General features: G+C 41.0%; 1 protein-coding gene across 1 annotated transcript in view; it reads right to left on the bottom strand.

The window, feature by feature from the left end:
- JARID2 (jumonji and AT-rich interaction domain containing 2) overlaps nt 1-22784 on the bottom strand; it is a 214183-nt gene that overhangs the window by 109944 nt on the left and 81455 nt on the right. The window contains exon 2 of the mRNA XM_085051817.1: nt 11490-11625. Within this exon, the coding sequence (XP_084907943.1) occupies nt 11490-11625 (136 nt within the window). The remainder of the gene's footprint in view (nt 1-11489; nt 11626-22784) is intronic.

Below are 22784 nucleotides of genomic sequence, written 5' to 3'. Positions count from 1 at the left end.
TCCTGCTGCCTGAAAAACTACATGGTCAATAAAGGTCAGGAGGGACTGCAGCCACAAAACAAAAACTGAAAGCTATTTTCCTAAAACCTTGGTATAATTTCTGAGCCCTTTGTCTGTACCAGCAGAATCATTCCTGGAAGTAGGAAAGCACAGACTGAAGAGCGGACTCTCTCTCTCACAAGAGTCTGTCCCTAAGTTTCCCTGCAAATTTAGTTTTCACAAGACTATTCCCACTGAGTCCAAAATTATTTGAGAGGCTTTAAATAGAAAATTACTGAGCAGTTATAATTTTGATCCAGTCAGAAGGCAATCTAGCACCATCTTGATATCCAGCTATGCCAGAGAAACTGAAAGATTGCAAAACTTTCCTCATAAACCCCAATATTCAAGTTTGCATAAAGCATTTTAAACTCATTTATCCAATCAGTCAACTATTTCTAAAAAGTCTGCTTTCCAGGCTCTTAATAGCAGAATCCTAGATCCACAACAGAAAGAAAGGTGGTTTTCTGTGCTAAGCAATGCCTTAACTAGGGGCCCATTTATTCTACTTTATGAGCAGAGTACTTGTGTATAACCCTGTGTTATGCTGTGGATGTTAATCAACCTTCATGACTTTGCATGCCAGTTTTATTGGAGTGCCTTCCATGCTGGCATAAAGGGGACTTTGTACCAAACAGTCTTCCTCCAGCCTAGCAGAGATCAGCATCAGCTTGCAGCTCAAAAACCTCTTTTTCACAAAGAACGTTTACTCTTCAATTCTGGTCTCTTGTTAATGAGACTTTAAATATTCAAGAACAGCGCCATACTGTGCGAAGGTAATCTATGAAAGAGTGCATTTAAATCTACAATTGCAAATGGGCTGTGTTTATCTACTTAGATAAGACAGCTTTGTTCATTTCAATTAGAGAAGGTCAGTTCCAGGTAAATGTAAACTGGCATTTGAAGTTCATCCCTGCAGGACAATGAGATGAGGTAAAGCTTCTGGGACAGGTTTCCATCTAAATAAAACTTGACAACTAGTCCCTAACCGCAGACCTCATTGTTGCACAAAAGGCCGTCTTCAATTGATTTTGGAGAGGAGGAAAAGAGCAGCAAAAACCTATGTTTCAAGAAGATTTGGAATTCAAGCCACATTCCTGTAACTTCTATCCCTTATTCATGACTTCCACCTGAAGGTAATTGCTGCTGACCTCCCAAGATGCAAAGAGGCAGAACAACTACTCTAAAAAGCACCAGATTTTATTATCTTGGCAAAACAAAGTTATTTGCTTACTGCCCTATCAAGGAGATTGTCACATTAAAGGGAAAAGTTGGGTGTCTACTCCTTGGAAGAGAAATAGTATGTTTCTAGACAGATACACCACAGGAACCAAGAAGAGGGAGGGGAAATCAAGGCCTCCATGCAGACTGTAACAGGAACATGCCTCTCCCCAGCTGCAGCCCACTCCAGTACCATGCCTCAGGTTTGTGGCTCCATGCAATCTTATCACTTTCTTCTGGCATATGGAGACAGAGACTGACAGAGAGCCTGAGGCTCTGAAACAAGATCTCAACATCACAGCAAGGGAGCAGGGGTCAGGAAAAACCAAAAGAGGATGAAATTTCTCTTCGGCCCTTTCCATCCAATCAATACATCTGTATGTGCATGTGCCAGTACAACCCAGATGCCTTTTCTCAATGAGAAAAAAAAAAAATATATATATATCTCAGAGGACATGCTTCTATCGTTGTAGCACCCTCTTGCTAACATTGTGACAACATTTCCACCCTGAACAGAAAGAAATTTTCCACACTGTGAAGAAAGGAAAAAACTTTATTCCCTCTGAGCCCTTTTTTATCACTTTTAAGCTTCTTTCAATCCATCCAGATACAAAGCAGGCATAACATAAAAACACTGGGCTGCTTGCAAAGCATCTTTAGAAACAGTTGGCCATTAAATGCTTTCACCTTTTACAGCACCAGAGACAACAAACACTGTCTGAGGGAGCTATTTTTGGGAGAACCTGCTTCTGAAACAACCTGGCTGGAAGAGAGTACGTCAAGAAACAATTTAGCTCTAACAGATCTGTTTACACACATGCACACGCACACAAGGACTAAGAGGCTGAATTGAAATATTTTTAAAGTCAACCACTACTGAAGCTAAGTGAGGGATGAAAGAAGAAGGAGAAAAATGCAATTAAATGCTGATGCGGTCTTTGGGCATTACTTAGAATGGCTGGCTGAGGCTGCCAAACCTTTAGCAGGAAAAGTGGCTTATCTCCTGGCTTCCCAAATTGCACCAGAGGTCAGCTGATGAGGTTTCAGGAGCTTGCCAGCTCCGTCCCTCTGTGGGATCTTTGGCAGATTGCTCCAGCTGGGCTCCTTCCAGCTCTTCCCTTTTTTCCATTTTAGCATATAGCTTGAATAAAGAAAACAAGATGAAGGCAGCAAAGATAACACAGTCTTTCACAAACAGATGCAGAACAAAGCACAGGAAATTCTGAGCAAAGTAAAAAAATGCATGTTGTCTATTCAGGGCTTATCTGGAATGAGTTAGCCTCTTAGTGGACAGATCTGAAACATCACAGGGTCCTGACAGCAATTGCAATGCTCACTAACAGTCTTGTAAGGGGAGAAAACAGGATGGGTAAGGGTGGAAATTCAGCCGTCTTTAGCTCTCAGAGCCGGAAATTCATTGAGATGTACCAGAAACAACGCTTACAAGTTAAGCTTGTCACTGTCATCTCTTGCTGCCCTAAGCACAAGGCTTTGCATCTGTACCTTTGACTGGACTGACACCCACCCACCCCCGCCAAGTAATAAATTAATTTTAATTGGGAAATAAAGGGCATGGAAAGCAGATTACTGAAAACATGCATTCAACTAATTCTGAATACAACATCACCTTAACTGCTGGTAATAAATCTGTGCTAGTCAGACACACACACACACAAAAGATTTTAAAATGCATGCACATTTATTACATGGAAAGCAATCTGCTATGACTTAACAGTATATGTGCTAAGCTATATTTACTTGTTGGAAGACATTCACGCACAAGCTCTGAAACGTATCTACTATATGATGAAACTCTCATCATCATCAGTTACTTAAAGAGAGCAGTTATTTCAGAATGGTTTCTTGCAGATTTTAAATCAAAAGGATCCAAATGAAACCAAACTGAAACGGGGAGGCATGAGCTCAGAGCACAGACCAATCTCCCAGGCTGTTACGAGCCATGAAATGAATGTGACTAATTCCTGAAGAGTTTCATTGGTCAAAAAGGTGACTGATTTTCTTGCTTTTCACATCAGAAATTCTACATTCAAATGTGGGTCGATGACATCTAAAATAACATGATACCAATCTACTGGTGCTTTCAGTTTACTCCACATCACCACGAGGATCCCCAAACCCATTTGGCATCTCATATTCTTAACAAGTCAAAGCCTCTGAACACAGGTAACGTGAGGTATTTGAGCTATTGGCAGCTATGTCAAGAACTTGCTGAAGTGGCTACTGTGCCCATCAGCAGTTACAGAATCTCTGCTTTTTCTTCTAAAACCACTTTACTGCCAGGGTTGACACAATAGGGCTTACAGCACACATGACACTTGCTCCAATTAAACACAGCCTAATGACCTGAGAAGTGTCCTGCTGGAGCAAATAGTTCTCAAACTCTTTCAAATAGCAAGTCATTTCTAAAATGCCCCCACGTCAAATAAAAACTGCTGTGGAGGTTCCAGGACACAGGACAGCCCCTTGAAGGCTGAAAACATATGCTATTACTCTGAAAGCATTCCACAAATGTAGTCTTGCACTAAAAGCTCAAGGCTGTAGTGCAAAAATAATTAGAAAAGGCCTTATTCAAAGCCAAGCAAAGACATCATTTCAGACAATACAGTTCCCTATGATTGACAACGGTAAACTGCATTGCATAGTCTGTGTGTATGACTGAAACTTCTCTCTGCATTTACTTGTAATACTCATTTTATTTCTCATTACATTCCTATTTTCTTAATAAAATGGAGTATGCTATTTTAATGGCTGACTTAGTGATACATCTTATTCTCATTTCTAAAGTAAGCAAACTTGAATTGACAAAAGGTACAACTTTTGACAGTGCTGGCAATCTTATGAGGTAAGACCACCACCATTCTTTTGGTTGTACATGCCAGCCAAAAACATGCCATAGTACAAATTTAGGCTGGAGATTTTATGGCTGATAAAAGAGAATGAAAACAGTTTCCCTGTCCACACTCAAGAGTGCTCTCCAGACTGCTGATAGAAACAACAAACCCAAGGCAGCAGCTATGCAGAATTACCCTGAGTCAAGGAAAACAAAATTGTTTTCCCTGTTGGCGTTAAGGCCAAGTTTTGTATCATGGACAGTCAATGCAACAAATTTCACCACTATGTCAGTGATGGGTTTGGGGTTTTTTTGCTTTGGCTGGGGCTTTTTGGTGTGTTTGTTTATGGTTTTCTGGGGGGTTGGAGGTCATTGATAGAATCATAGAATATCCTGAGTTGAAAGGGATCCACAAGGATGACCAAGTCCAACTCCCAACCCTGTACAGGACACCTGAAGAGTCACACCACATGCCTGAGTCCAAATGCTTCTTAAACTGTCAGGCTGGTGCTGTGACCACTGCCCTGGGGAGCCTGCTTCAGCGTCCAGCCACCCTCTGGGTAAAAAATATTTTTCTAATATTCAACCTAAACCCTTCCTGACACAACTCCAGGCCATTCCCTCAGGTATTGTCACTGGGCACCATATGAAGAGATCAGTGCCTGCCCCTCCTCTTCCCCTCATGAGGAAGTTGTAACTGCAATGACATCTCCCCTCAGTCTCTTCCTGGCTGAACAGACCAAGTGACCTTAGATGCTCCTCATACAGTGTCCCCTCAAGGCCCTTCACCATCTTTGTAGCCTTCCTTTTGACACTCTCCAACAGCTTTAAATATTTATTATATTGTGGTGCCCAAAGCTGCACTCAGGTCTCGAGGTGAGGCTGCAATGGCACAGAGTAGAGTGTGACAATCACCCCCTAGGCCACGTGGCAATGGGTTGATTTTTTGTTTGTTTGTTTTTAAGAGAAACATAAACCTAATACCTACACTTGTGAAGCACTCTTCAATGAACTTTTAAGCTGCATCTTATTTTGCTCATATTTCTGGCAGCTGTTGTCCCTTCTAGCATCCGAGGCTGTGGTTAGATGAGACAACTGCACTGATCCCAAGGCTGGGGTTAGACAAGATGACTGTGCCAAGTCAAGTAGCTTGCTACTATCAAAAGGGATGAGGAGTCTGGTATCCTCCTTCCCCAGCATTCAGTCAATGTACTCTGGTCTCCCATTTCCACCAAATGAGCACATGGTGCCCACTCTTAATGAACCTGTGCAGTTTACTAAACTAGAAAAAAAATACTTATTTTTTAAAATAATTTTTTTTCTGGGCTAGTTTTCTGCCACATTAGCATTGTGGACTGGCTGTACTGCATGGGCAGACAAATGGCAGAGCCAGCACATGACACGAGGTGGAAGGAGGGAGTCCAGACCCATCAGCTACTGCCAAACTCTTTCCCACCTTTCCTCACCTTATTTATTTTAGGCTTACAATAACTCAGTCTGCTACAGATTATGCACACACCTCTGCAGACTCTTCATTGCCATTTTATTTTTCCTTTACCTACAACATTAGCAATATGCAGGGAGGCAGGAGGCAAGATAATTTTTAGAATTTGTTTGCTTAGGAATGCACTCATGAGCAACAGAAACTCTTTTTAGATGGCCATGAAATAAGTTTCAAGAGAATTAATTATCAAATTTCTGTGTTTTACAGGTTAAAAAAATATCCATCTCTGCTGTGTTTGAGAGGAAAAGAAATATCAGTGTCTTGTGAGAGAAAATGTTCTAGCAGTCTTGCCAAACACTGAAATTATATTAAGGCAGGAGCACAATTTGGACATAATCAAATTCAGTAGACATCACTGAGGGCATCATTTGGCCTGCAAAATTTTTTATAAATAGTGATGATGGAAAAGGCAAAGAAGAAACCTGTGTCAGCTGATGAACAAGCAAGTCCCTGGCAGGCTCAAAAATAATTCTCTTCTAAAAAACCAAGAAAGGAAAAGATATTTGGAAATTTTCAATAGAGCCCAACCCAAACATCCTGTTATTTGTTTGTTAATCTTTAAATTCATTTGACAGCAAGCATTAAAGTGAAAGTGATGCTGAGTGCCATGACAAATTTGCTCAAATGCTTATTTTCTGAACCTAGTTGAAAACATCTATATTTAATCACAGTTTAAAACTAGCCAAAAAGGCTGTTTACTCTGAATGTAAAGGGAAAACTGCAAAGTTGAAAGAGGAATTTCTGTTTCTGTAAATGCATTTTTAAAATCCACTTACTGACAAGGGTCCTTGGCACAGTTACAATCTTCTACTAAAGCTTAGGAGACAGACAGACATTACCCACTGTCAACAAATGCAATCTCACATCACTGATGGAGTGAAAAGCTCCCTAGACAAACGTTAGCATAAAACCTTCTTGCAGTATTTAATTGCAGCCTTCAGAAATAAGAGAGATTAAGTTACCAGTATAAATGAACCATCAGAGTGAATGAAGAGGGCTGCTTTCCTGTTCAGAATTGAAGGCTGAATAGTGACCCTGTCAGGGAAGGAGACCCACATCGCTCCGGGCACACAGAGGCACAGCCAAAATAACAGCACTTCCCCAAGGGCTGCTGTGTTTTCATCTGCAGGAGTGAGATGTGGTCTAAGGGAAGACACGGTTGCCCTGCTGACAGCTGCTTCCACCCTCTCTTAGCTGGCTTTTGGCAGATAATACATGGCTCTGAGCTGAGGCTACCAGCTTAGCAGTGTTTAGGCATTTCTACCACATCTGTTGCAATTTTCATGCCGTGCCAGGAATACCATCTACATGGCCAGGGAAAAGAGGTTTCACCAACAAGCTGAAGTCATATGAAGCCAGTCCTATGCCACCCTATCACGGGACACCTCACTTTCAACATGGCCCACTGGGGAGCACAGACAGAAACCCTCATGCAGTGAGCACAAAACATTTGAAAATGCATGCATCAATGACAAAAAGAGCTATTTTCAGATTGCACTGCTGCCTGCCCCAGCTGGCTTGAACAGCCACTGTGGAAACCAAGGGATGGGCAGACCCAGGAATCAGAGTAAGGTGCTGCCCCTGGGTCTGGCACCTCAGTCACACCAAGAACTGTCTTAGAGGCTCTGATCTCTCCGTGTGGAGATATTCCATTTGTGGAACAACTCCCCAACAAAAGTCACACAAACTTTTGTGCCCAAATGGCTGAAGACAGAAGCAGACCAACACAAGGTAGTGGAGTCATCATCCCTAGAGGTGTTCAAGAAACAACTGGACACAGTACTATGGTCTAGTTGTGCTATGGTCTACTTGATAAGGTAGTGAGCAGACATAGATTGAAGTCTTTTCCAATCAAAATGATTCTGTGATTCTGTGAAGGGAGAGAAAGGGGCACCAGGGACTTTACAGTCCAACCACGACCTCCATCCAAGTGCTGACACGGTTCTCACTCCATTTAAAGAACATACATAAAATAAATTAATTCCTTTAACAACCCTACATGTAAGGTGAAATCTCTCAGAATAGCAAAATTACATCTTTTTACTCAGATATTTATTTACTTAATGAACAGGACTTCCGACTTCTGCCTTGAGCCAAAGCATTCCCTCACGTACATTTGATTTCCCAAATAGATTATGCCTGCTGCAAGCTTAACCTAGATGATATGTTTGGAAACTGCCATGACACCTTTCTAGGACAAGGTATAGCTGGTGAAAACACACACTATCTGTTTGAATAATTCTAACGTCTGGTTTGTCATCTCTGTAGATTAACTAACCATCTTAAACAAATAAGGAAACTTTGTCACTTTTTCCATTCAAGAAATGCACTTCTGCGCTACAAATTTCTTCTTTATTACAAGTTTTGAAAAACAGAACTTAAAATCTTAGGTCATAGAAGTTTGCTTTATGATATACTCTTTTGAGGTTACTCTCAACCGAATGCAAGCAAAAATTACATCTTTCATTGCCTCTTTTACAGCCTTATCTCACATTCTAAGCTACGCAAGAAGAAAATTTCCATAAGGATTTGGTTCTCCTTTTAGACCAGGACGTCTGAAAACTGGTATCACTATTCTGAACACCAATCCCTATTCTTAAAATCCTAACACAAATGACAGGCAGTAGTAATCAAAATCACTAAAGAGTCCCTCTGGGTTTTTCCAGCACATGACCTTGTTTCCACAATCAGAGCTCCAGTATCCCTTTTAGGGCTGCAGTGAGTTTCTTGACAACCAGCACAAGCATCTCCTTCAAATGCTTGAGAGGAACACAAAGAAAACAAAGGCATACTGCATAGAACTTTATTCGTTCTATACTCTGCAAATATCTAGTCAACATAAACACACATGCAGTTTAACCACTGACACGACAACCAAAATATGCCCATTTACCTTTCTCATTAATGGGAACCACTTAAGTAACAGGTTTTCAGACACAAACTGGAAATGGCAGGCTTATTTTCAGGATAACAAGTACATTTAATAGTGAGACAGAGATACCTAAGGTATTATAATACATAAAATTGCCAAAAGTAATTTGATTTTTTAATTTATTTTAAATTTTAATTTTGTTATTCAGAGAGGCACTGAAGTTAATTGTCCCTGTGCCACCACCAGCATATCAGTGCTTGCAGAAACTTTTTTACAGAAAAGTCTCCGGTTAATGGATTCATCTTCCACATTTAAAATTTGCTTTTCACACTATCAATCAAAGAGGCACCATTATTCCAACTACCAAATCATTCATGATACTACTGAGCTAACCAGATGAAATACCACTGACAATCATTTTCATAAAAGTTTAGCTGCAGTTTCACAAACACTAGCAAAGGACCTTTTGTAGAGTGTTTATCAAACTTCAACCACTGCAAATGCATAAAAAATTCCTAAAGACACAAGCTGCAAGGGGCTGGTGTACCAGCCTTCCTCTACTGCTACAAGTAAATACTTTCTACTAAAACAAATTACACAATGCTAGTCTATGAATAAATACATTTAAGGAGCAACAGTTATAAAATCAGACCAGAGAAAGTCTCTCTGCATTACAGATGGTGGCACCAAGAAGCAATCCTGCTACCTAGGATTGTCTGCAGTCCCCTCAGCTATCAGAAGCACGCAAGACCAATCCATACCTTGCACAGAGTAGGGAGCTCAGACAGCCTGAATCCCCCCCAGACTCTTCCTTTCCACTTTTGAAAATGATTAAATCTGCCACGTACTGAAAGGTGACCTATTTGTTTTTCCACAGTTACATAAATAAATGAATTAAAAATGGGTCACTCACATAAAGCTATATTTAACTGCATGCTACCCTTTGGAGTAAAATGCAAGAAACAATGGTTGTAGCCTGAAAGTTGGAACAAAGGACACATACAAGGAAATATTTTTTATTCCCAACAGTAGAAAATCTGGGATCTAGGACTCATCCTTAAAATACTAAATTTCCCTGAATTCAAAATAGCTCAGTAACTTCGCAGGATGACCTGTTTTTTTCTCAGTCCATAGAGACCCATGGATTTGAAAACACACGGCTACTTTTTTTTTTTTTTTAATATAATGAACAAACTGAATGTTTAAATTTATTTTCTTGATGTCACTGCACAATATCAATCCTCCTCCCTTTTGCTTTTTTTCTTTGCATAATGAAACATTCTTCCAAATCTCAATGGCTAAAAAACATTGCTTTTGGACAGAGATGTTGAAACAGAGCAATGCCAACACAGGACTTGTAAAAAATCATTTAGCAAACAGAAAGAGCAATATGAAATATCATTCTGGCTCAATTAAAAAACCCCAACCCCCAAATAACCGGTCATCTACTTTTGTGAGGGAGAAAAGCTCTGTTGCTGCCAGGGAAAGCCAGTGGCATACTCCATGTCTGGTACCTGCATTGACACAGCACTCCCAGCCAACTCACTTTTTATCTAAGCTGCCTTTGGAGATACTAGACACCATGAAAACCTCAGTCATCCCATAACCTGGCACATCATCAAAGCCTCCTAACACACAATTACTGTGCTTTAATTATTGTGCTTCACGCCTTTAGACTTTTTTCCTTTGACTAAACAAAACCCCCACAATGGAATAAGAAACTGTCCAAGAGAAATTGTGTTTGACAGAAGATCAATGATGCAGAGGTGTTGGAGAGAAAAAAGCCAACGCTGTTTTGTGTACACCTCCAAGCTTATAAATGGATTGCTCTTAAAGCTAGATGCCCCTTCCCATTAGATCAGTATTTAATATTATTACTGAACTCGGAAGTCTGAGGTCTTCTTTAGTCACATTATGGAGTTTGCAATTGCTTATGCAATACAGTGACTTTATCATGCTGCCTTATAGTTATCCAACCATTCCCCTAGTTTTTGCCTTGTTGGCAGTAACACTCAGTGGAATCTGACTCACCATGTCAACAACACAAGCTACATATAAATATCAATAACCTACCCAGCAAGCACCCAGCTGCTGCTTTAATGCATTAGCACATGTATAGTCATGCACATGCCTAAAAGGAGCTGCCATAAACCTCCATAAAGAAACAAATAAGCTCTTGTGAGTGAAAACCGTAAGCCTGCCCAGAAATCTGAATCCTGCTAGTCATCACTTTCATGGCTCAAGCCAGCATGACAAAGCCTTTTCAAGTAAGGGTCTAAGTCAATCTGAAAGAAACACACTTTATATTCACCTCTCAGGACACTACAGCTTTTTTAAGCAAGCTTTAAGGGAAGGGGAGGCAACAGATAATAACTGACTGGAGCATTAAAGAAATAAAATTCAGTCCCTTTCAAGCTCCTGTCAGCTCAGCTTGTCTGCATCTCCTTTTGATACCTTTAATCAACTGCTCTGTGAACTACTAAACTAGGGGAGTCCAATGTCACAGTGCTTGTGTCCTCTCAGCCCTTTAACTCGTTTTGTAGATCCTATGCTACTTCACCTGTGGACTTGAATTACTCCAGAGACAGATGCTAGTGAGCCAGTTTCTTACGTCTAAGCGACAGTATGTAAATTCTGTCCAAGTGTACTTCCCCAAGGTAAGTGAAGCCAACCACTTTTAAATGGTAAACTTCTCTGCTGACATACTCAGCACATCGGGAAGCAGACTGATAGGCTGCTTTTCTCCTGAATGGCAGCCTGTCCCTGTCCTCCTGCCTGGAATCTACCCTCCATCCTGATCCCCATCTAAATCAGTTAGCCAGAAACCAAAACATATGGATTGTTCAAACTGGGCATTTCAAGCACTCCAGAAACAAGTTCTTCTGCGCAGATCAAAAGGGCACAATATGTGCCAGATGGTACACTGGTCTCCCTCCCTGCTACCGAAGAACCACAAGGAAAAAGGATTGAGTCCTTCCAGCAGCACCACAGAGGCATCTCACCGTTCACTGTCTTGAGGCTCCCACTAATGCCATCGCTGTGCTGCCGCTTCTGTGCATTCTTGAACTCCTTCAGAGATAAATAAAGGACCTTCCGCACCACCCTCTCCTCTGACCAGGGAATCCCATCGCTGTCATCCTAAAAAAAGATGAAATCAGAAAGGAGACATTAGTTGCATGCACCTGAAACAAAAGAAAAAAACAAACAGAACCAAATAAACCCCCAAAGCCTAGAGCTACACAGATTATTTTTAATGAAAAAAAAGAGAGAAACTGAAGAAAAATAGTGTAAGAAAATGCAATGTCATCAGCTCTGACAGAAAACAGAAACATAAGAATTATCATCAAATCAAAGCATTAGTCCCTCTAATCCTTTATTCTGCAAACAGCAGTAGCCATGTACCAGGTATAAGACAGGAGGTGAAACTTAATTGTTAAAATCCTTATAATGAATCCCTCATGGAGAAATTAATCACAGCTAAAAAATGTTCTCCCAGATAATTAAGAGGAGGGGAAAAAAACCCAACAAAACACTAAAATGTATGTTGCAGAAACTGAAGAGGCAGGTTTGGTGAACCAACTTCTTGTTGCCATTTTGGCCTTTGTGCATCTTGACTCAGGTTATTTTTCTTTCTGGTTTAGTGATTTGCATTTATTGCAGTGTTACAATGAAGCTGTACATTGATAAAATCAAGTTATTCTGAATTTATCTCAGCATGAAGCCAAGTAGAATTTGGCTTATGAGGCATATGTTTTCCACTTTATTTTTAGGAGACAAATGCTATTTCGTCAAAAGGAATACTAGTCTATGTCATATTTAGTACTCGCTTTAGTTAAAAGATTAATTCCCTGGAAAAGTATTTTCCTAAAGCCTTTAGCATTCAAATAAATTAAGTCAGCATTCAAATAAATTAAATTGATATAAAGACGTAAGTGAAACAGGTAAGTCATCATATTTTCATAAGCCCTGTAATTGTCTTGGGGTCTTTGAAAATCACTATTTGTGCATTCTTGCCCTTGAATTCCTCAGGGGCTACATCACTGCCAAAGCAAAAGATTAACATTTCTAGGCAGACCGTATGTGGTAAGAGTACCACAGCGTACTGTCACTGTCACCTTACACTGGAAACTCCACAAGCCCCATCAGCCATCCCCCCACCAGGAGGCAGGAGAGTTTAGACCATTCATGTGCCAAACTCAGGACAGACACCACCAACTTCCGAAAAATAAGCACAGTTTAGGGTGACCAGTGATGGCTTTTTCTATGCTGCTCTAGTGACATATTGACATTCAGCTGCTGAATTGTGATCAAAAACATTTCCAGCCCTCACCCTCCCCCCCCAAAAAAATTCTAGGACAAATTACTTGGCAGGAGTTAAAAAACAAAACAAAACAAAACAAGCAACACAATGAGTGCCGTGAAAGCAGCCAGCATTTTGGCAGCAGGATGTGCATTTCGCACGAGGGACAAACTACTACACTTTGAAAAAGGCTGAGCTATGCCCAGGGAGTTTTAGAGCACAGGCATTTCTGGGCCAAGAAAGCAAAATTTGTAACCCAACACCCACAGCAACCAAAAAAAGACCAAAAAAATCTATCGGCAAGCATTTTAAAAGGACTAGTACATCCAGTTGTTTTGCCAACAAAGGTTTACACAAACAACTCTGGCTTACCATTTTGCTGCCAACACAACTACAGCCATAACCAGAAGCAACGCCAAACACAAGAGGGCTGCAGCTCAATTTTAACAAAGCTTGCTCACGGACACCTCCATTTACATTCCCACCAACAAGGGCCCGATGGGACATCATGCATTTCTGTTTTTACGGGAACTACTTAATAATTCGTCAAGGGAGTCACGCTCAGCTAGGAAACAGTCATAAGCACCTTCAGCCCCTGTCCATGTTATGGACACCACTCGCTCCCTTCACTGGCATTCGTACTGGAAGCTGCACAAAAACACCCATTGCTTTCTGATCTCACTGGCCCATTCACCCAAATAAAAACACAGGAAATTTTTTTTTTTTAATATTAGAAAAAAATAACCCAAAAGAAATTAAATCCACTCTGTCACAACAGCTCACTGCAAGGAGCACATGGCAGCATTCACTGCTTCAATAGTGACAGGGTGAAACCTGCTGACAGGACTGGTCTTTAAATCGGCATGTGCTGACCACAAAACATGTGCCTTGGCACCCAGCTGGCTACAGCCCCTTCTGTAGAAGGGAAGGAGGTCACCACAATCCCTCCTGTGGGAGGGAAGGAGGTCACCACAGTCCCTCCTCTAGGAGAGGAGATCACCACCGCACACCACCAGCCTCTAGGCTAGGCCACCCTCCTGTGAGCAGCCTGGAGTCATTTCCCTCTCTCCAGACAATGTGTTGGACACATCATGGTGTGCAACCTGACACCCAATTTTCTGGCAGCCAAGGGGTCTCCCTAGTGCCAGCTGGAGGCCCCAGCACTGCAGGACACACTCCTGCCTTCCACCAGCCTGGGGGCTGCCCAGCCATTAGTGCCACCAGCAAAGAGATGGGTTCCAGAAGTCAGGAACAAACACCGCTGTCAGCAAGCCCTGAAGCAACTTCACACCACACTCAATTCCTGTGAAACTCCAGATGAACCACACTGGCTTCATGCACCCTCTGAAAACAGCAGTGCTGCCTCCAGAAATGCACATGGAGAGTCTTTCCACAGCAGAGCTCCCACTAGCCCAGTCGTGTCGAGGCTGCAGCTGCTGTTCTGCCTGCACCGCTCTGCTGTGGGCTTCCCCCACACACACCACCCAGCTTGAAAAAGGGTCCTCAAGTTCTCCAACACTGTGTGCTATCCAAGGTCAGCAAAATATGGGGATAAGCCGCTGCCAGCACCTGCATTCACATGGCTCCATACACAGGAGCAATAAAAGTTTCACAATTGCCAAGTGCATCTTCCCTGGAGCCTATGGCACAAAAGCAGCCGCACCGGAGAGCAGCTGACTCCGAGCCCAGCTGAGCCGCAGCTCCAGCTCCTGACACATTCAACCATCGTTACATGGGTCACATTGCCTCCACTTCATCACCCCAGCAGACGGAGAGGAGCCGTGTGCCCAGTCCGCACTCACGCCACCACCAACTGCAAGAGTTAGCTCACTTTAGCAAAATACACATCCACCAAGAACTGCTTGGAAATCTGGTCAAGTGAAAGTCTTGAGGAATTTAATCTATGTAACTTCTCAATACCCCCACCCTCCCCCCACCAAGCTCAAAGCGACTGACTCAATTGCTGCCTTTAAGTATTTCCACTGGGAGTAGAGATTTGTTAATAGATGGCTCTCAAGGCTGGCAGAGAGGGGTATAGTATATATAGGGGTATAGCAACAGCTGGAACTTGATTCAGAAAAATGTAAGTCAGAATTAAAGAACAATTTCTGCAACTGTGCAAGTAATTAGCCATTGAAACGACTTATGGGGAACTAATGGATTGTCCATTATTGACTCGGACCCAAAAAAGGATTGAAGAACATCTTAAACTGTAGGTTCATCACCACAAGCCCACAGCCTTCACTGTGCAGGTCAACTGAGATTATTTCTGCCTCCCAGTATGACAGTAAGATTATTTTATAAACTCAGAATAAAACTAACAGATTCAAACAACCAGGGAAACCCTGGAGCAGAATTAAGAAACGCAACATAACTTCTTTAAATTACTTTTAAAAATTTAAAAAAAAAAAAAAATCATGCCACCTTCTTTGTGATGCCACTGCAGGGAACCACACATTGTACACTTATGTCTGAACTTCAGCTACCAGGACAGTCAAGCAAGAGCTTTGCAAGTTCAGCCCAACGGGAAGGGGAAGAGGAGCACAACCTCCCTCTACCTACACAGTACATTCCTACACAGGATGTTACCTTGCAGATTGGAGAACAACTTTCAGTTGCACTACATGGCTGAACACGCTACTAAAACACACTGGTAATTTGGGAATATTTCTATATACACACACATGCATATGTGTGTTTTGCTACATGCACATTAAATGTATATAATGCATGCTAAATGTATGTAATGAATGAAATATAAAATACATGTCTATTAGTGTATGTGCATACCAACTAAAATACATATTAATATTTAATCAATATATAAAAATAATTATATATAATATGCATTGATACATAATGTGTATATATTTGCAAAAAATTAAAAAATGTACACCACGTGTATCTTTCACCATTCAACTACAGTTTAGGTGCTTGTTCCCTGCAGTCCAGCTGCATGGTGTGCACATGTGGCCTGCACATAGCCTTCCTATTTCCAAAATTATACTCAAATCCTAATTTTAAAATAGCAGAAGTGAGGGGTAGGCTTCACACCACCTCCTGGGCAGGTGAAATGTAGCCTGCAATCACGAGAGCTGCTGTGCTCCTTGAGCACAAGCAGCAGAAGCATGACTCAAGCTTCTCCCTTCATTCACTGCAGATACAGCATTCTTTGGCCTGGCCGAGCCTTGCCTTAAGCAAACAGAAGTCATAGTTCACAGGGTAGAACAAAGCTGGAACAAGGGAGAATGCATGCAGCACTCCATGCTATTTGCTTTAATTTTTGTGTAAATACTTTTACAGCAGTGAGGGTTTTATTTGAAAAGTCAGGACTTTGCAAGGTACAAAGATACTTATAAGCATGTGTGTTATGACTCAGTGTGGCTGGCATGTTTCCAATTCTCTTTGGGTCTTTCCCAAGCACGCATCTCCTGACCTCATTCTTCATGCCAGGTTGCAAAAAGCAAAACAAGAAAACACAAACTCCCTCTTTTTTCTTTTTCCAATACTGCATCCAACACTCGGTTAAAATCACTGTGGCACCCAATGCCCTAAATGAATATGCTTTCATGGTTCAACAGCCCCCAGAGAGTCTTTCCCTCAGATGTAAGAAGGTCATTTTGAAGCAATGGGAAAAATAAACCACAAGTTTCTACCCTTTCCTCAAGGATATTTTTGAGGAAAGCTATTTCAAAGGGTGGTTTTTACTGCATTTAGTTAGCAACATAACAAAAATATGTCGTTTGCATGAAAAACAGACAACACATTTTCATAGATCATACAAATTGCTTTTCAGCTAAAGGACCAAGATGGAAACGTTTGTTTACCAGATTCAAGACCTGCAACAGATTTTTGCCTTTTGGCTGTATATTATCAATGGAAAACAGATATACCTGCTTCTCTCTAAAAGTCAGACCAAAGAGGAATTGGTGGAAAACCCAGATACACCTTCTGAGGCTGAGAGTGATCCTCCCACGCAGTCTTGGGCGAGTTACCAGTGCTAAGTGCAATTAGCCCTTACTAGCAATTATCCTACTCATTTACAAAGCCTAACTTCTCAGTATCTGTACAGCACGGAGTGAACCTCATGAGAAAGTGTAAAGTCTTACTGCTGTATCAACACATGTACTTCCCCTGCTGCGTTAGCAGAGGTCTCCATCATATCACAAAGTTCCATCAACCTCCTCACCGCCCCAAATGCACATCACAGAGGGAAACCCCACTGCTGGCCCATCGGTGTAACCTCCCTCTCTAAGTAACCTGCAAGACCTAGTGGGCTGTTCCATGACCAGACAGCAGAAGCTCTTCTCGGCACAAACTCCTAGCAAAAGTTTGAACTTCCAGGGTAACAATTTGAAACCAGACTGTAATATATTCAACTGAATCTCCATAAATAAAGATTTTTGGTTCCTTCTGGCAGTTATCATGCTGTTTGGACTTCTTACAGCCAAGCAGAGCATGGTGCAAACCAGTTATATATACCCACAGTAAAAACCTTGTAGTCTTTCGCTTGCTATCAAGGTCTCTCTACTCCCTTCTCCTCTCAGAATAAAGTTCGCACTTATTTAATATTTAACCTTTTAATCAAGTTAAACTATCCAGAGAGGATGTAGCAGTTCCTCATTTAAAACAAACTGCTTATATTCAGTGAGAAAAAATAAAACCTCATGAATGGCTTGAGTTGATGAAGATTGATACAGCTTGGAGACTTTATAGTAGAGTGACTCATGCCTTCTGGAAAATGTAATCTGTTCTGTCTAATTTAGGAAAATAGGTCATGTTTTAAAAATGTGCTAACTAACATGAAGAAAGGGGAAATTTCCTTTATTAATGCCTCTGGTTTTCACATTTAAGTCTATTTGGTAATTATAGCTACTTTTCCCCCCTCGTACTTCCAGAAAACTTCCCCGAAGAACTCACATTACATTGCAGCTCCTGACTTGAAGAACTAATGATATCTGGAGGAAAACAAAAATCTCTCTTCTTCCTGCTTTAGCACTTCTCCCCCAGCTTTCATCCCTTGCAATCTCCCATTGGTTTCCACTCTTTCACTGCCTTCTGCTGCACCAGGGACCACATTTCCTCTTTTCAGAAGAATTCTGAAGAGCAGCATGGGAGAGAAACACTCTGGTTTTTGGGTCACTAAAGGCCTCTGGCACTTTTAAGCCCACTAAGCTTCAACCTGCTCTTGCAAAAATACATTATGGTAGAAGAGTTACAGTCAAAATCTCCAAATACAAGTCACTCCCAGAAGTCAGGCATAAAATATAGTTCCTAAATTTATCTTAGGCCAAATAATGAAATATTTAAAAACAGTCAGTTCATGTGTTAATTCTTTCTGTTACATAAACTTAAGAGACCTTGATGATGTTTCTGCACCTCTAGAAAACTATTACTCAATATGAAACCAGTGAAAGCTGACATGGTGTCAATTGTTTCCCATATTGGGCCGCCAAGATAAATGCTTAAAAAAAAAAAAAAAAAAAGGAAAAAAAATAAGAAAAAAAAATAAGAAAAAGGAAAAAAAATAAGAAAAAAAAATAAGAAAAAGAAAAAAAGGATAAGCCCAAACAAATCCAGAGCAAAGACAGGTCTAAAGTTGCTTAATTTATCAACTTGCAGCATGACTTCAACTCGAACCATCTCACTGATAGCACTAACTCCACAACTATGACTCTCTCATGCCAGATCAGGAATCTAAACAACCAATTTGCACCCACAGCATCTGAGCTTTGGGATCTGACATAAGCTAAAGGTGGTAGAGTGCTGGTAAAAAGAGGTGTGGAGGTGTAAGATAATTATTCAGACTGAGGGAGTGGTTTCCATAACCAGCTTAATTTACCTGCCATCACACAGGATACACCTGCTCCAAACCCAATGCCAGCACTAGCCCTTATGGGGCCATTTGACCAGCTTGATCAGAAGAGCCAAAATCTCATCCCAAGACAAGAAAAAATACTGTTTTCATCCAGATCAGCTTCCTTATCCCCGTAACCACGTAACCAAATGGTAACTACTGCTGGGTCAGAAAAGTGGGATTGTCCCTTTGAGCAGCAGCTCACACTTGGAGGGATGCAAGCCCACCACAGCACTAAACCATGACAGTCACAATAAGGAAGGGAGAGCATCACAGATGGTGTTCAGGAAATGAAAGCCACCTCGCTGTAATGTAACTACTGTGAACCCCAAATATCTCACTGTGTTCCGATGAACCTTACCCACTTTTTCCAAAATGAATTACATACTTTAGACAAATAAAAGGGAAATAAAAGGGGGTGGCAGGGCCTGCAACGATTCAGACAGGTCACAGCCTGAAAAAGTACAATTTTCTGTCTGACCATCACCTGTAGACAATTTATGCCTGAGCAAAAGCTCTGATTTGATAAATAGGTTCCTTATCTGGTGATCTCTTCAAATAAAGGGAATGTCTCCTAAAAGGTACATTGAATGATCTTTGAAAAGGTATGCTGTGCACAAATACATGCCTCCCAGGCAGAAACAAAAATAATTTAAGCCTCAATTCCTATGTTGGTGAACAGGTCTAAATCTTTCTTTAAAGAAAAACAAACAAACCTACCTGACAGGTGATGTTTACACTACACGTCTTCACTTCTCTGAAGTACCATGAAATAATGTATATTTATCTTTGATTACATAGTACAAAAAAAAAAAAAAATACAGCTGAAATTGGATTAGAAACTTCTGCTGAAAAACAATTTATTGCATAACACAACTCTGACAGCCTGCGTTTCTGGCCACCAACTGAGCCTTTATAAAAATCTGCTGGGCAGCTGCCAAATCAGCTCTTTGAGTCTTGGCATGTCCGACATCTGAGACAGTAGTCAAGGCAGCCACATGTCCCGTGCCATCCACAGCCCCCACTTTCACGGTTAAATGGTACAGTCAAAGAACAAAGTAGTATGAGCCATGAAACACACAAAGGTAAAAAAATCTCCTGCAGCTGCAGATCTGACAACTCTGATCATGTTGCAGAAGACCAAGAGCCACAACAGGATTTCTTCTTTTTCACGATCTGGTATTAATTTGAACATAAAAGTAGCTTAAGAAGAGGGGGAAAAGAGAAGTAAGAAGGGCAGCAAGCTCCAAAAAAACTCTACACTCCTAGCTGAAAAACACTGCCATTTATAAATTTCACGTTCCAAATATTCTTATGCAGTCTCCAGTTCTAATCAGAACTCTCCACCAAGTACACTTCAGATAGACACATAAAACCCAATATGCAAAGAGTATTCAGCAGCTCAAGATAATTAAATTCAAATACATTCTTTCTAATTCATTTCATTTTGATTCAGTTCATATTTTTATAAAGGTGTTCAAGCTCCAGTATGCAGTATGAATACAGTCTAATAAAAAGCATTTTCTGCAGTTTAAATGTCTGCTAATAAGACCTACAGATGTGTATGGCTAATCCAATCCTGCTGCATATTGCTAATTATATTAAGACTTTTTTCCCCAGTCAACTGGAAAGCCCGATCCTTGACTTGAAAAATACTAACCACTTTTGCATTCCAAAATAGTGTATAGGTAGTAGGGAAGAGACAAAGATAAAAGTGGTCTGTTATAAATTTGCTTTCGGTATTTTGATGGGAATTTAAAGAGATCTAATTTTTTGGCATCTCACAGAGTCTGAAAGGTTGGTCAATGGTATCAGTACCTTAGAGAAGCTGAAGAACTGCTGATGTGCTTAGCATCTATCCTCACACGTACAACAGGAGGTCAGTGTTTACACAATTTCTTTTGTAGGACTATGTTACCTGGATGCTGAAATCTTGCTATAACACAGTGAAAGATCTGCTCATCTATCTGCTTTCCAGGAGTACAGTCGTACATGTGTGTGTGTGTGTGTGCGTGTGTGTATATATATATAAGCAAAAATTATACAGAACTTAAGATTGTTCCCTCAATGAAGAAAGTACACCAGCCCAAAGCCTATCTAGTTTAGCTACATTGTTTAATATACCTGTGCCCACCAGGATCATGATGCCTTCAGGCTTGAGGTTGTGGACAGAGGTCTCCTTGAATTTTGGCTCACCTGACTCACTTTGATGGCACTGCAGCAGCTCATGCCTACATGAGTAGCTCCACCATCAAAGCTGTGCAAAAGGACCATAGCCAGCAGTGCAGAGTGACATAAGCAAAGCTGCAGGCATGGCAAATTCTACCCATAAAGTAACTTGAGCTGTGATGGACCTGCAAGTTTGCATAAATCTGACCCAAAGCACGTCTGGGTGATGCAAGGAGTCCCTTGCCTTAGCTTGGCAATGTTTGATTTCTTCCTTTTTCACATCAGTCTACAGGATATCACTCATTCAAGGCAATCATCAGGTTTAAAAAAAGATTTAAAAAAGAAGAAAAAAAAAATCTGGTCAATCTTTAAATGCCAAGGAGGGGTAACGACAGTCAAATGTGCTGAATCTGTTCCTTGGAAACCTCAGGATACTGGGGCCTGAGTCAAATTTACTGAGTCTGATGGGGAAGCAAATCAGTTGAATTGACACAGGCTCCTGGGACAGACACACTGATACTGTGCTAAAAGTGTGACATGTTGATTTTGCTTGATGTACTACCCAAAAAGGAAGATTTCTATCAGAATAATTTTGTCCTTGTTTACATTCCCGACTGGCAGAATATCCTTTAAAGCTGGGAAGAAAGTACCCACTGAAGCTGGGAGATGTAAACTAAACCTATACTCTTTGCTCCTAAGCCAATTAAAGGACATGTAAGAGGAGACTCTAAAGCTTCTCTAAATGTATTTTCACGTCAGTGTAGTTATATCAGTGAATTTTCTGCATGAAGATAAGCTATATAAGCAGTGAACACTTACACTCCAAAGCTTTCCCAAGTTCGCTCTTCAATATTAAATACGTTTGACTTTCAAAATATTATCCAGCAAATAAATTATGGCTTTGTAGTAGCACAGGGAAGCAGATAATAAAATGGACATTTGCTATGTGAGGCTATCACTCAATTCAGATGAATGCATCAGAGTAACTTCCCAGAAGTTATTCTGCAAATAACCAGTGCCAGGGAGGGTAAAAGACCACTACCTGGCACAGAAGTTGCATCAGATCACGTAGAGTACCCAAGTCAAGAATTTCACACCAAGAAAAATCAGAGTGCTGCTTTGCCACACACAAGCTCCATGAGACCTGTTTGGTTTGGACTTCAATTCCCTCATCCGTCCTCCACTCCCTGATCAATGGCAACAGTCAAACTTTACTGGAGATATTAGAAGTACATCAAAGACGACCATTAAGCTTTTAAGTGCACTAATTGACATTTTAGCACTTACAAATCCATCTATGTGTTCTATCACTCAATTGAAGAGACTTGCTACCTCGCTTGGTAAGAGTTCCTTGTGGTTTTAGCAGGTAGAGGGGGAATTTCAAAGGTCTTTTTTTCCCCTCAGACAGGATTTTAGAGAATTCAAATTACAAATGTAATGCACTTCAAAAAGTAACACATTTCACAAATTTAAGAGCTCTTCCATAAAAACTGTAAATGGCATCACAGCTATAACTCACAGGCTTCTAAGCTCCAATGAATTCTGCAGCTGTTGCAGCACGCTGAAGCCAAATCATTGTTACCTTCACACCACCACAACTGAAAACCCCAGCTATGATATTGCTAACTGCATGGTGCTACATGAAAAAGAGGAGGGAAAAAAGGAACCCCTGTGTGATTTTGCAGCTCCTTCTTTCTTCCTTCACAAAGCCAGCATAAAACAGATGCTAAAACCATGAGGAACTGCTTTAGGTTTTCCTACAATGACTATTCCACAACAGGATCCAGGGAAGCATTTCAGAATAACCATCCCCATGGATGCTGTAACATCAGAGGACACAGCATTACCCTCCCCAGGTAGGGTGACTTAGAGCAGACAAGCCGCTACCCATGGCCAAGCCCAGCCTCTGATTACAGAAGAGCATCTCAATGACAGCAGGTCTGGACCCTTCTTCTATTACTGTCACTTACC

Source organism: Lichenostomus cassidix, chromosome 2 (assembly GCF_008360975.1).
Source record: "Lichenostomus cassidix isolate B80296 chromosome 2, HeHo_3.0, whole genome shotgun sequence".
Taxonomy (NCBI): Eukaryota; Metazoa; Chordata; class Aves; order Passeriformes; family Meliphagidae; genus Lichenostomus; species Lichenostomus cassidix.
The sequence above is the reverse complement of the archived record's forward strand: the minus strand, read 5'-3'. Positions and strand labels throughout refer to the sequence as shown.